The sequence below is a fragment of the Cebus imitator genome, unplaced genomic scaffold (genome assembly GCF_001604975.1).
Source record: "Cebus imitator isolate Cc_AM_T3 unplaced genomic scaffold, Cebus_imitator-1.0 Scaffold781, whole genome shotgun sequence".
In the NCBI taxonomy this organism is placed as follows: domain Eukaryota; kingdom Metazoa; phylum Chordata; class Mammalia; order Primates; family Cebidae; genus Cebus; species Cebus imitator.
The window spans coordinates 170,055-183,833 of record NW_016108096.1 but is presented as its reverse complement, the minus strand read 5'-3'; the positions used below and the strand labels follow the sequence as shown (position 1 = coordinate 183,833).

The 13,779-nt window shown below is 47.5% G+C and overlaps 1 protein-coding gene across 1 annotated transcript; it reads left to right on the top strand.

Annotated features, from left to right (window-relative positions):
• Positions 1 to 9,369: 9,369 nt before the first annotated feature.
• On the top strand, positions 9,370 to 12,789 carry FEZF1 (FEZ family zinc finger 1). The gene is made up of 4 exons (XM_017519946.2): positions 9,370 to 10,521; positions 10,787 to 10,921; positions 11,167 to 11,299; positions 11,742 to 12,789. The coding sequence occupies exons 1-4, from the start codon at positions 9,721 to 9,723 to the stop codon at positions 12,098 to 12,100; spliced, it is 1,428 nt and encodes a 475-aa protein (XP_017375435.1). The 5' UTR covers positions 9,370 to 9,720; the 3' UTR covers positions 12,101 to 12,789.
• Positions 12,790 to 13,779: the final 990 nt, after the last annotated feature.

Here is a 13,779-nt window from a genome sequence, read left to right as displayed (position 1 = left end):
TTACTAGGTGTGTTCTTCCATAAAATTAGAATGGTCTATGGAAAGCTGAATTACTTTACAAACACATAACCACTTCTTAAGAAATGAAATCTGCTTTATCAAACTGGGATTTTTTTGACAAGCTTTTGTCAAGGTTAATTCCTGAATCTACTGAAGAAAGTGCTCCCCGAGCACACAGTACTGAATGTGGGAGAGCAGACTTCTAAGGACAAGGAAAGTGCTTGATGTTGTGAAAAATACATAGCAAATATGATTCCTGTGTATATTTTAACATTTTCATGTAATTAACCTGAAGTCTATCATTAGCAGAGGAACTGTTTTTAAATACAGTTGTCTGAATAATATTTTCAAAAATTTTATAGCCAACTTTTTAATAAGGTGATAACTTTTCATAGGTAAAGTAACTTTATTTTAAAATCTCTTTTCAATGCCAACTGAAATGATATATTAAATAAAGAATGAAGAGGGCTTTTTCCCTGAATGAAGAGGGCTTTGATTTAGTCCCATTTCACAGAAAAACAAAGCAAAGGGGAACCACCACTATCCACTGCTCAACAAGGAGTTCACCAGCTGTGTGGCCTTCCTCAGCTTGGGGTACTTGGGCTGGAAGGCCAAGACAGCACCAGAAACTAGCAACATTTATTCTACTGCTCAAAATGTCTGAGACAAATTGGCCTTCTGAGTATTTATGAAGATCTTTCTCAGAAAGGAGGGACAGTAGCTCTGAATTTCAACAGCTAATTGAATAATCCATCTTTAAATGGATACTGAGGAACAGGATGGAGAAAGAGGAAATATATTTTACCCTTGATCAGGGCAGCAATATTAATGGTGAGGTGGCGGCAGAATAGATAGCATATTTTTTGGAAAAAAAGTTCAGATTTTCTCATCTTAAGTTCCCACCTATATGTCTTAGTTAAAATATTTAGAAATGTATTTAAAATAACTGCAAATTACTGATGGATTAAATGTTAGAAAATATGATCAACTTTGGGCATGAATTTCGCAGAGAAATGGGAGCCCAAAAAAGCTAAAATTCAGAAGGCAAAGAAGGGAGAAGAAACCTGTTTTCCATTTCTGACTTTCAACTACTTCCATAATGAAACAATAAAAGTGAAGGACTCAATTGTGCACCCACCATGGTGCCCTTAAGCTTTCCAAGCAACTATGGGTCAGGCTTACTTGGAGGAGGCACAGAGAAAAAGACCAAAGGGCACCTGAACCTCTGCCCCTCTCAGCTAAAATAAGGAGATACTGGGATCTTACCATCCCTGCCCCTGGCTTTCCTTTTGCCCTGTATTCCACGGGGTGGAGGCAGGAGGTGGGGAGGTGGGGGAGTGGGGGGTGGGGTGGGGAAGAACTGCAAATAGAGCTCCAAAATTTGAATTACTGGTGGACTCTAGAATCCAGAGTTCAAATGTGGGAGGGAGGGATTGAGGGGATTCAAAAAGCAGCTACAGCAACTGCTTGTATTTTTCTGCTACCGTATTTTACTTTTCCATCCTCTATTTGAGTTGGCAAGTAGGAGCTGAGTTGACAGCAGGGTCTCTCTTTCAGTAGACATTGTGGCCTTCACTTACTTAGGGAAATAATAAATTGGCGTTTCCTATTAAAGGGCAATGACTTTGCTTTTAAAATGAAATCTCATGCCAATCAAATAAAAAGGAAATAGTTAGTTTGGAGAATTAAGGACCCCAATCATTACCATGCCTGAGCCTTTTGTACACAGCATATGCTCTTAAGTTTTAAAAAATCCTTCACCATTATTCAAAATCTAAATCAGCATCATTAAAGCCAATTTATCTTTCTCTCCTTCTTTTCCTCTCATTTCAACAGTGGTGTGAGAGTTCAAATATTCGTCGTGAATAAAAAGCTCTGGAAATCAGCTAATGTGCCAACACCGGGAACATATCCAGGCCCATGGTGCGAAAATGAAGTATGTGCTGTTGAATTACTATTTTTGTCCTTTAGGTTTACATCTACACCCTTGTATTATGTAAATTTCTGAGAAGCTGTGAATCACAAGGTTAGGTAAAGGAGGATCCCCGCCCAATCCCCTCAACTCTCCCCCATCCCCATTCGTCTTCGAAAGCAACAGGAGCCGACCTCATTGAATCTTTGAATGATTCTCAGCCTCGTTCCTTTCTTTTTCCGGCTTTTTACCCCAGACCGAACTTCCCTTCCCAACCTCGGCCAGAGGCGCTGGCAGGGGCCAGAGGCGGCGGCTGCAGCCCCGGGGGCCGCAGCTGGCCGCGGTCGTGACGTCATCCGCTCGGCCCCTCGGGTCACCGCGGCCGCGGGACGCAGTTCGCGAGTTGCCTGCGCCAACACCCGCGCAGAGCGCTTAACGCTTCGCGTTGTTTCCAGGAGCCTTTTCCTCTGTGTGGGACTGCAGAGAAACTATGAGGGCAGCCTCACTGTACGTGAAATTCAAAGAATCAATTGAACTTGAATTAAGAGGAGATAGTGGAGAGAGAGAGAGAGAGAGAGAGAGAGAGAGAGAGAGAGACCCTTCCAAATTAATTTAAAGCGAGAAGACAATAACATTTAAAACGCTAATACGATTCCTTAATGATGGATCAAGCCTCTTCTTGGAGTTTTCTCGGAGTGGATCTTAGAGCTCAACTCTTGAAACGTGCACAAGGCGTGTAGAATCTGGTCTAAGAGAGGCCTAAGGGCGCGAAGGGAGGAAACAGAACAGCATCCACTTCCACCAAGAAAAGGGGGGCCTGCTGGTGGCTGTTTCCTCTTTTTCAGAGGCTGTGGAGGCCGTCAGGAGGTGGCCACGGGGTATCGCCCTCTTTGGGCAGCCATGAAATCTTCTCTTTTCGAGGAGATGCAGGGCTTAACTAGGAGAACTCAAGAATAAAAAGACAAATTGCAGAGTAAAGCCACAGAAGGAAAAGTAGGCCTTTCTGTTAAGGTCTTAAAACAGGAGAATCTAGTTAGAAAATTCTCTTTGCTCTGAGACCATCAAGAGACTCTACTCTTAAGCACAGACCAAACGGCTTCAAAGGGAGGATGCTCAGAGGAAGGAGGTCGACTAAAAAATACATGAAAGGTTTTTGGAAGAGATACTCAGAGCTGCTCCCGAGACATTCTTAAAATTTGATTTAACAATGTGTTTTCCGGGAAACTGAAAATGACAGGCAAACCTACTAAAAAGATGCTCTAGTTCCTTCTTAGGTATGCCACACCCCCGGGCCTGTTTTCTTTCACCTTGCATCTAGATTAAATGACCCTTCAATTACACCCTCAGTCGTCAAAGCCAGTGTGTTAGCGAATGCCTGTTCAAAAACTTTTCATCCAGGAGCTCTCCACCATCTGTTACGGTCTCTTAAACCGGATCCGGCGCCCCCTCCCTTGCTATCTCCCAGGCTTGGCGGGGGATGGAGCCGCCCCAGGACCTGCGGGGATGCAGAAGAGAAGGGGAGGAGCGTGATCGCGCCGGGGATGGGTTTCGGGGCCGGCCAGGGCCGTGGTGGTCCACAGGCCCGAGGTCGGCGGGACCTGATCGAAGGCAGCGCGGCGCCTACGGGCTCCGGGAGCCGGACGCTTGGGAGACCAAGTCCGGCCGCGGAGCCCGGTCGCTGAACTTGAGCCCCACCTCCCAGCCGTCTCCAAGCCTCTCGAGCCACAGCTCCTGGCCCCTCCGAGGCAGTCTCACTGACCTCGGTGGCCCTCGGCCTTGCCAACGTCATTTTAACTGTTTGGAACTCTTGAGCAAGAACCGAGAAATGGAGAGCCCGGCCGGGGAGTTTTCAGCTTTTCTGTTTCTCTTCGGGCTTCTATTCAAATGGCTCTGCGCAGGCCACCGAATCCCGAATGAGGCGGGGCGCCTCTGCCCCTACGCCAGCGGCGGGAACTCGGTTCCCCTGGGCAGCCGGGGCCAGGGGGCACCGAGGCCGCGGCTACAATGAAGGCTCAGACGGCCAAGGCCAGTGGGTCGGCGCTGGGCGCTCCCGGGCCGGAGTGGCCACCGGCCGGAGTTCAGGAGGTAATTGAATTAATAAGCGGTTCTTAGAGATTTCTGGGTCGAGGATTTTTTTATTTATCTCTATTGCTTCTCCATTTCTCTAATCTCGTCCTCTGCTCTGTGTTATTTGAATTTCTATTATCGACTTATTTCATGGGATCACTTAAGAAAGTTTGAAAATAACATCAAAACTGCTTTAAACCTCGTGGGTAGTGTGAAGGAAAGAGCCAAACTGTGTCTTGAATATGACTGTTTTGTGGGTTTTTTTTTTTTTTTTTAATTTTGACTACAAACACAAAATGTCTTTAAAATCCTCTAGGAACTGCTGCAAAACGCTAATCAACCAATTGCAGGAAAACAGCTTTTTCTATCATTGGAGGCAAGTGTTTCAGTGTAGAGCAATAGAGCATGTTTGTGCTGTCTTCTAAATGTTCACCTTCCAGATTTCAGTAACACCCTTGTAAGTGACAAGCAAAACTTTGCTGAATGTTGTTGCTGCACAGAAAAGGTTGGAGAAACTGGGTGACTCGGCTTATAAACTTCTTTTCTCATCAGGTCCAGCCCTGAGTCATAGCCTCTCAATCTGGAGGGGCACACCTCACAGGCCTGTGGAAATGGGTGAGAAAAATCTCAGCATTAGTGGAGGGTTAGAAACGAACTGAGCCCAAGTGATCGCTGTCTGTATTGCCTGCCGCCTCATTAACAGCTCTCGCTTTTGAGCTCTTCATTTTCTTTCACAAACTGATTTGCTATGTAAATTCTGTTTTGAGAGAAATAATTTCGCTGAGTTTAAAGGAAATCCTAATATAAAAGAAATAGTAACAACAAAGGTCTAGAGGCAAACAACAACCCTCCCTCCCACTTCTTTCCCAAAAGAGAGGAGGGCTCTGTGAGTTAACCGACCCTTCCCACACTAATAACCTGTAATAGTGTCCTTCACAGGCTTTAGGAAATTAGCAAGAATTCTTTATTTGCTACCAAACTAACTAAAAGCACATTGGTAGCCTTAAATTTGAACTTGTTGCAAATATGTTTGCTAATATGCTGGAAAGTTAGTTCCCGTCACAGAGTGAGTAATCTGAGGCACTCAAAAACTCTCCCCTTGAACCTATAGACCCTTGCTATTTGTGTCCTCCCATCACCCTCCCTCCATCACACACCAAAAGAAATAACAAAAGACCTTCCAGAGATAAAGACTATGAATAGAAAATGTAGAGGAATTTAAAAATGTGTTTTTCCTTCTAGAAGTACAGTACTTTGCCTTTGGTGCTGTGTATTAACAGGAAAAAGTGTAGATGTGCTTGAACATCAGGACTGGGGTAGGGGGTGATGTCAGAATAACAATAATGCCTTCGTCTCCCCTCCCCACAAGCTAAAGCAAAGAGAAAGCAGACTGTTGTTCTTGGTGAAGCGGCTAGGGGTCAGAGATTTTGGACAGGCTTGAAAACTCTAAAAACATGATCAGGGACAAGTCCATGAACTAGGCAGAAGGTGGAATTAGTTATAATATTTTCCAATTCATTTTTAATTAGAAAAATTCAATAGTATTTTGTGACATATCAAGGAAGAAGAGATTAGAGATTATGGCTTATTTGGTAATGTATGGCTCTATTATCTCATTACCCTTTATTTTGAATGGCAGTAACCACAGCCAGAAACTGCATTCGCTTGCGATAGGAACTTCAGCAAAAAGCTTGTGAAAATTACTCGTATTTTTTAGTGATAGAAAGAACCCTGCTTAAAAAGTATTGAAGTCAAAATTAGATTCCTTAGAAAAAGTTAATTTTAAATTATTTTAGAAAAGTAGCACCTTTTTCTTATTTTTAAAATATATCTTAATCCAGAGTTTGTTATCTGGCCTTGTTATATCATGAACTGTTGTGATTTCCTCGGAATATTTCATAGAGGACAAACCATACACTTAAAACTCATTTTCCATCAGGATTTGAGGTTATAAATACTGCCTTTCCATGGATGGAAAGTGGAGGCACACTTAATCATCAGCTCTCAACAAAAAAAGCGGATTATAGGATTCTTGAAGAAAATCCAAAGAAACTATAAGAGTTTCTATTTTGCCATTAACAAAACAAACAAGGCTCCTTTGCATTCTTTTTAGTAAATTAAAAAATACTTGTGGTGAACTGTTTTGAAAGCTTCCTAATTTGCTGAAGTTACTCTACTTTTATTGCCTTTTCTGTAATTTTCAGATATATTTTGGAAATAAAGTACGGGACAGATTGGACAGTAAGATAGAAAACCTTTCTGAGTACATTTTGTGTTTTAAGACAATTCTTATTTAATATAGTATTACTAATTAACACGTGTTTGTAGTTCGGTTTTGAATTGAAAAATTAACAAATGTTGGATATCAAGGCCGGGAGTTGCAAAGCACCTTTTCAGTCTTTAGATTAGTAAACTCAAGGCTGTCTTAAAGGAAGAGCGTAACTGATGCTTTGCCATATTTGTGTTAACTCAAATGACCATTTCAAACACTTGCCAAAAGGGCGAATCCTGAAAAGACCAGTGAAAAGCAAACGGTTGAAATATAAACTATCCAAAGCATGCATACCTCTTAGCAAATTTTTTTTTTTTTTCCTTTTTAGTTTGGTATACCACAAAGGAGAAATTTACAGAGGTCAAATAAAAGCTCTTTTGCAGTTAAGGAGAGGGGAGGGGGAAAAGAAGGGGAGAGGGAGGGACACACCGTAAACGTAAAACAAACTGGTGGCATTCAGTCAAGAAGGCAGGTAAGGCTTCAAAGGCCGGCGAATTGTGGACAAGTCATCTGGACTCTCCAAAGCCGTTCGGAGCCGGGCTGTTTCCCGCTTCTTTGCTTTTTCCTTTCAACCTAGCCCTTTGACGGAGGAGGGCAGCAGGAGGGGAATTTTCGCTGTTGGGGAGTGGCAGGTAGGAAAAGGAATCTGATCCGGCCCAAAAGTCAGCAATTAAAGTCTTAACTGCGACCCATCTGTCGTGGGACAGAGACCTCCCCACACCCACTTTGCTCCAGCAAAGCCCGTCCCGCGCCCTTTGTCTGAGCAGGGAAAAGGAGGAGACTGGTTCTGGGGCCCCAACAGCAAAAGAAAAGAAATTTTCCAGTGTTGACCGATTCTGAGTGTCTGCGCTTGGGCCAAAGACAACTCCGAAGCGCCTCTTGGGGACGTGACGATTCTTCGCTTGCTCTGTGTGGGTGCTCTGACCTGCGGCCCCAGCAAAAGGAAAGAAAATGTGCAGCCTGGGCGAATCCCCAGTAGCTGCACGCGGACCAAGGACTGCTCCAAAGCGCCACCCTGGAGTGTAGCACCTCTTTGCCTGCTCCGGCCGAGTGCTCTGCGATCGCCTCCTACCCTTCTCTGCTGCCTCAGTTGTCCCATCTTGTAGCAACCTCGAGACCTGAAACGAGGCACTCCTAGGCCTAGCTGCAGAGATCAGACATATTCAGCCAGACTTCTCCCCCATCTTGCCCCTTGGCTGTCCTCAACTTCCAACAGGACTCAGTCCTCCTCCCCCATTTCTTCATCCTTTGAATTTTCCCACCACCCATCCAGCTGCCGCTGCCTTTCCGTTAGACTTCAGGCGCGTTCCCAGCACAAGCTCTCTTCATTTCCACCCCTCTTGGCTCTTGGGGCAGAGGGGGAACTGATTTTCGCAGAAAGCTAGAGTGGGACGGAGGGGCCCGGGTGGCTTGCCTGGCATTAGCTGAGAATGGGGTAGAGAAGAAGGAATACTTTGAGGTCAGTTTCCTTCATTAAAGGCCTAGCTTCCTATCTTTGAGTGAAATTGGACAGAGACTTAATCCTAGAGTTTCTAGTCCGCCGTTATCCAGCCTTACGCTGTCAACTCTTTTCAGGGTTCTTACAGAAGGGTGCCCACACTACACTTGGCCCAATACCTGACACCCGCCACCATCTGTTCCACACCCACTTGAGGTTAACTCACCAGGCAGATGGCACCCTGAGCTGCTACTGTCGGCCCCTCACCTCAGGGTCCAGGCCCCACCGCCCTTTGCTTGCAGCTCTGCGCTCTCCCTTTGCCTCCTCACGCCGGCTCACAGCTGCCGCGTCTTCCAACTCTGTGCAGCCCTCCGTGCGCGCCTAGCTCCGGAATCCAGCTCTGGGTGATCGCAGTCTGGCAAGGGACTGCGCCGGGGAAGGTGCGCGCCGCAGCTTCCCGCGCGCTCCTGTAAGAGCTTGTCTGGGCGGCGGGAACCCGCACGGTCGGAGCCGCAGCCACAGAAGTCTTCCCTGAAACCTCCACCAGCACCGTCGCGCCGCCCCAGGAGTTTGGGCCGAGGCGCCACACCCGGCGGGTGCTCGGCTGGGGGGCATTGCAGTGGAAACTGTCTCTAGGCGCGCTCTTTGGGAGGCGCAAGGGTACCTGTGGACACAACTCCAGCGCCGGCAGCTCTCCTTGTTGCGCACAGACACCCAGGCTGCCGCCCGCGCTGCTTCGAGGAGGCTCGTAGAGGTCGGCAGCCGGGTGGGAACTAATAAATTCTGTTTCCCTTCTCCGCTCGGCATTCAGTATTTAAAATGCTCCAGGAGAGCTCTAGCTGAGAGCAGGTACTTAAGAAAGAAATGCTCTTTCCAGACTCTCAATGGAAACTCGGAAGCGTGCGCGCGCGCGCGTTTGTGTGTATCCTGGGTGGGGTCCGATCGAGTCAAGGTTTCTTGTGGTGTGACACCCGATTATTCCTTCCAACTCCTTAACTTTGTGGTTGGAAGTGCGACTTTCCCAGGCCTATTGCTACGGGCATTGCCTTTACAAAACCACAAACACATAACAAGCCTCCCAAGGCTTTTAATTCTCAGGGGCGTTTTGGAAGGCCAGTTACCTGCTGACGTCTTCTAAATGGTCCAGACTCGGTTCGGGCCGCGGAGACTCCGGGATTCCGGGAGCGCGCCACCCCGAGCCCTGGAGGAAGAAGGAGGTCTGCGAAGGAGGTGGCACAGACACTACCCCGGCCCAGCCCGGCCCAGCCAGGCCCGGCGGAACCAACCAGCGAAATCTCGGATTTCGCTGCCAAAGCTTCCTGGCCGAGGCTTTCTGGAGCTTGGCGTTTGATAAATATAGCCTGGCGTTTGCCCCTGAATTAGACTCCGTTTCCTTATTTAGCCCTTGCACAATGATTTTAGATGATGTCACTTAAAGCTAAACGAGAAAATTGATCTCAGATTTGCTTGGCCTCTAAAGCCTGGTTAAGCAGATTGAGAATTAGAAAGACAGAGGAAGCAAAGGGGGGGGGGGCGGAGGGTAGTGAAGTGTGCGCGGCAGAGTGTGTGCGCGGAGGGGAGGGCGCGCCACGCGGGTGAAAGCGCCCCCGCCTCTTCTGGGCGGGGAACCTCACTCACCAATGAAAAGTAGTTACTGACTGCAGAGGAAAAAAAAAAGTTTTCCTGTTGACTGTTGGAAGCGAATTGAACAATTATCTAGTTTACCTTCTCCTCTTGGAAGTTAACGATTGGCGAGATCTTGGCTGCGTTATTGACACAACACTTTCTATTGATAGAAATAAGTAGTGATTGTCCCCGAGTCATTGGTGCGCCAAGAACTCTGCGATGGGCTGGCAGGAGTCCATTCGGCTGGGCAGGCAGGTTCGGCTGGTGATGCTGGGGAGGAGGAGGAGGAGGAGGCTACTGGTGGTGATGGTGCCCGTCCCCCTCTCCGCAGGTCTGTGACAAGCAGGGAACCAGGCGACTGACGGCGCAGCCCAGCCCCGGCTGACGGACGCTGGAGACTCAGACATGGACAGTAGCTGCCACAACGCGACTACCAAAATGTTAGCGACTGCTCCAGCCCGGGGCAACATGATGAGCACGTCCAAACCCTTGGCTTTCTCCATTGAACGAATCATGGCGCGCACCCCTGAGCCCAAGGCCCTGCCAGTCCCTCACTTCCTGCAGGGAGCCTTACCCAAGGGGGAACCCAAGCACTCTCTGCATCTCAACTCGTCGATCCCCTGCATGATCCCCTTCGTGCCTGTGGCGTACGACACGAGCCCCAAGGCAGGAGTGACGGGCTCCGAGCCGCGGAAGGAGAGTCTGGAGGCCCCGGCGGCGCCCGCTGCTGTGCCCTCGGCGCCGGCATTCAGCTGCAGCGACCTGCTTAACTGCGCACTGAGTCTCAAGAGCGACCTGGCCCGCGACGCGCTGCCGCTGCAGCAGTACAAGCTGGTAAGGCCGCGTGTGGTCAACCACTCTTCATTCCACGCTATGGGCGCCTTGTGCTACCTGAACCGAGGTGACGACCCGTGCCACCCGGCAGCCGGCGTGAACATCCACCCGGTGGCCTCCTACTTCCTCAGTTCCCCTTTGCACCCGCAGCCAAAAACGTATTTAGCCGAAAGGAATAAACTGGTGGTCCCGGCAGTGGAGAAATATCCTTCAGGAGTAGCTTTCAAAGACCTGTCTCAGGCTCAGCTGCAGCATTACATGAAAGAAAGCGCCCAGCTTCTGTCGGAAAAAATCGCTTTCAAAACCTCGGACTTCAGCCGAGGCTCTCCTAATGCCAAGCCCAAAGTTTTCACTTGCGAAGTGTGTGGAAAGGCAAGTAATATGCAAAACGGCGATCCTTTCCCTCTCTCCCTTCCTTCTTTCTCTCCTTCCTTCCTTCCTTCCTTTCTTCCTTCCCTCCTTTCTTCTTCCTTCCCTTTTTTCCCCTCCTCCTTTCCTTCCTCCCTTTTTAGTATTTGTGGGGTAATTATTTGTATACACTTTTGGTAAGATTCTCTTCCTCCTGCCCTCCCTCTGCCCGGCTTGATTTCAAAGTTACTTGATCAGCTAACCTGTTCTATGTGTGTTTAATTTTAAGGTCTTTAATGCGCACTACAACTTAACCCGTCATATGCCAGTGCACACAGGAGCCAGACCCTTCGTTTGCAAAGTGTGCGGAAAAGGTTTCAGGCAAGCAAGCACCCTGTGCAGGCACAAGATCATTCACACGCAGGTGTGTTCCTACGTCTTAATTCCACCTAGTTTGCTTCGGAACTGTTTGCAGAAAACAGCCGATAAAGCCTTACTCTTTAGGATAAGGTTCGTTTAAAACGTGCTAGCTGAACAGGGTGAATGCCATGTATTGTTTGCCTTTGTTCTGCTTTAAAGTATTTAAGCAATACTGTGTTTTGAGTTTGCAGAACTTCACATAATAAGAAAATAACCTTAACGTCTCTGCTTTTCCTTCCTCCTGCTTAGGAAAAACCTCACAAATGTAACCAGTGTGGCAAAGCATTTAATAGAAGTTCCACTTTAAACACACATACCCGAATACACGCGGGCTACAAACCATTTGTGTGTGAATTCTGTGGCAAAGGATTTCATCAAAAAGGTAGGGAAAACAGGAAATGTTGTGTCTCATGGTTAGCCTTATGAAAAGCCATAGTTAATCTTTTTGGGATGTTTTAGAAAACAATGTTTAAAGTGTAGTTATGTGGCGCATTTGTTGCTATTCTAACCCCCTACCCGAAGTTTGTTTAGTATCAGAGAAAGACATAGTTCATAAAACAAGGTATTTTTTTAGCCGCATGTTCTCATTCTATATAATTGGACTGATAAATATGTATTAAGATTTAAAGGAAATGGCATCGCTGTTGATGCGATGTTTGAAAATAAACTTGGAGAGACAAGTGCAGGCACGGATAGCAGCCCTGCACTGGCTGTGGAACCTGTGGCGTCTCTTCTGTTTGTCTGGCGCAACCTTCGACGTGTCCTCCCTTGTTAAGGCCTTTTTTTTTTTTCAGAACCACATCCCTGTCATTTGTCTGTTTCAGGGAATTACAAAAACCACAAGTTGACCCACAGCGGGGAGAAGCAGTTCAAGTGCAATATCTGCAACAAGGCTTTCCACCAGGTTTACAACCTCACCTTCCACATGCACACCCACAACGACAAGAAGCCTTTCACCTGCCCCACGTGTGGCAAGGGTTTCTGCAGGAACTTTGACCTCAAGAAGCACGTCCGCAAGCTGCACGACAGCAGCCTGGGGCTGGCCCGCACGCCCGCTGGCGAACCAGGCACAGAACCGCTGCCCCCGCTACAGCAGCAGCCGCCCGTGACGCTGCCTCCTCTGCAGCAGCCGCTGCCACCCCCGGGGCCCCTGCAGCCCGGGCTCCACCAGGTCCACCAGTGATCGAGGCCAAGATTCCTCCCAGCCTCAGCCGGGGCCCCCACCGCTGAGGCAGCGGCAGACTAGAGCTCCTGATCCGAGTTTGTCTCCAGACCCCAGGGCTTGTTGGGTCCCACACTTTAGGCCCGACCGGAAGCCTCTACATCCCCTGGCCTTTCGCCTCTTGCATGCACCTGCTAAATGGTTTTGTGTATTATATTCTATATAGGCACTAACAATTATGAAAAATTTGGAGGGTTTTGTTTCTTTCTATTTTTCTTTTCTTCTTTTAATTTGGAAAGGCTTTTCATCTTGGGTGGAGAGATGGTGTTTGTTTTGTTTCGTTTAAACAAATTTCTGCTATATTTATTGAGATCTGTATTATTCTACCCGGGAATGCTGCATCGTTTTAATTTTATTATTGTATATATTTCCACTGTGCTGGTTCTCCGGCCTCAAGATATCTGCTGGTTGTTTATTATCATTTCCTCCTTCCCTGAAGTAACAAAACACTGTGTGTATGTCATATATACACGCATAGATGTGTGCGCCCATAAGGGTACATTCCACATTCGTGAGCACACACACATACACATTAGATAAGGGTGGTTCATTATGATGATTTCGAATTTTACTTTTGATTATTGCACGTGAAAATTGATTCGTTGACTGTTGGAAATAAATACTTGGAACATGCTTATTTAATCAACAAACTTTAGGGTTCTGTTTTTACAGCTAAAGATCCCTGACTCTGACCCCCTGATTAGTCCTCCTTTTTAAAATCTAAAACCTGAATTAGTAACAATGTTTTGGTCTGAAAATCCATCAAGTGCAGACTCTTCTAAATGGTTACACCTTTGGATAAAGTTATGAAATCTGGTAAAGTTCAGAAGCAGAAGACATGGAGTTTTCTGACAAACATAAATTTGGCTTGGACCACCTGGTATGTTTGTAGTGCACAGTTAAATGGGAACAACATATCCGATAGCTGCGTGCAATGTACATCTCTTCAAATGTGTTACAATCATAGATAGACAGGTATCTATTGTTTGCATCCTGAAGGCACATACTGACTTGTACACAGCTGGCAAAGGGAGCCTCCGTGTTTTTACATGTGTATATATGTTTATAAACGAATATACTTCCATTCAAGGAGGAAACATGGACGAAAACCAAACTGTGGCTGGTGCCAGGTCCTTGAAATTCTTCAAGTGTTAATCAGCGGCTCCGCTGTGAGCTCGGGCTCTGGTGTTTCTAACTGCAAGTCTCTCCTGTTTTCTTGCCAAAACAGTGAAACAACTGCTAAAGACTTTAATTAAGAGGGGTAATTAGTTCAGATTTATCAAAGCCGGGTTGTTATACTATTAGCTGCTCAGTAGAAGCTGCCAGACGAACTCACAGCCCAGCACAGTCGTGCTACTGCAGAGGGGCCACATCATGCGAGTGCGATTCAGGGGAGCGGACCCCGGGGTCTCCCCGTCGCCGCCGCGGTCTCCATCACCCAGTCAGGCCCGGGGCCAGTGCGGCCAGCCTGTAGGCCTCGGGGGTGCATCTCGGCCCCCCCCCGACCCCGGCCCACGCGCTCCCTCCAGGGCTGTGGTCAGCCGAGAATCCGCCATCTGTCCACACCGCGGACCCAGGTTCTACAGAGTCCAAGGATCTCCCTTCTGCACCCACTGTAGGACAGCCTCGCCAGCTCCCTG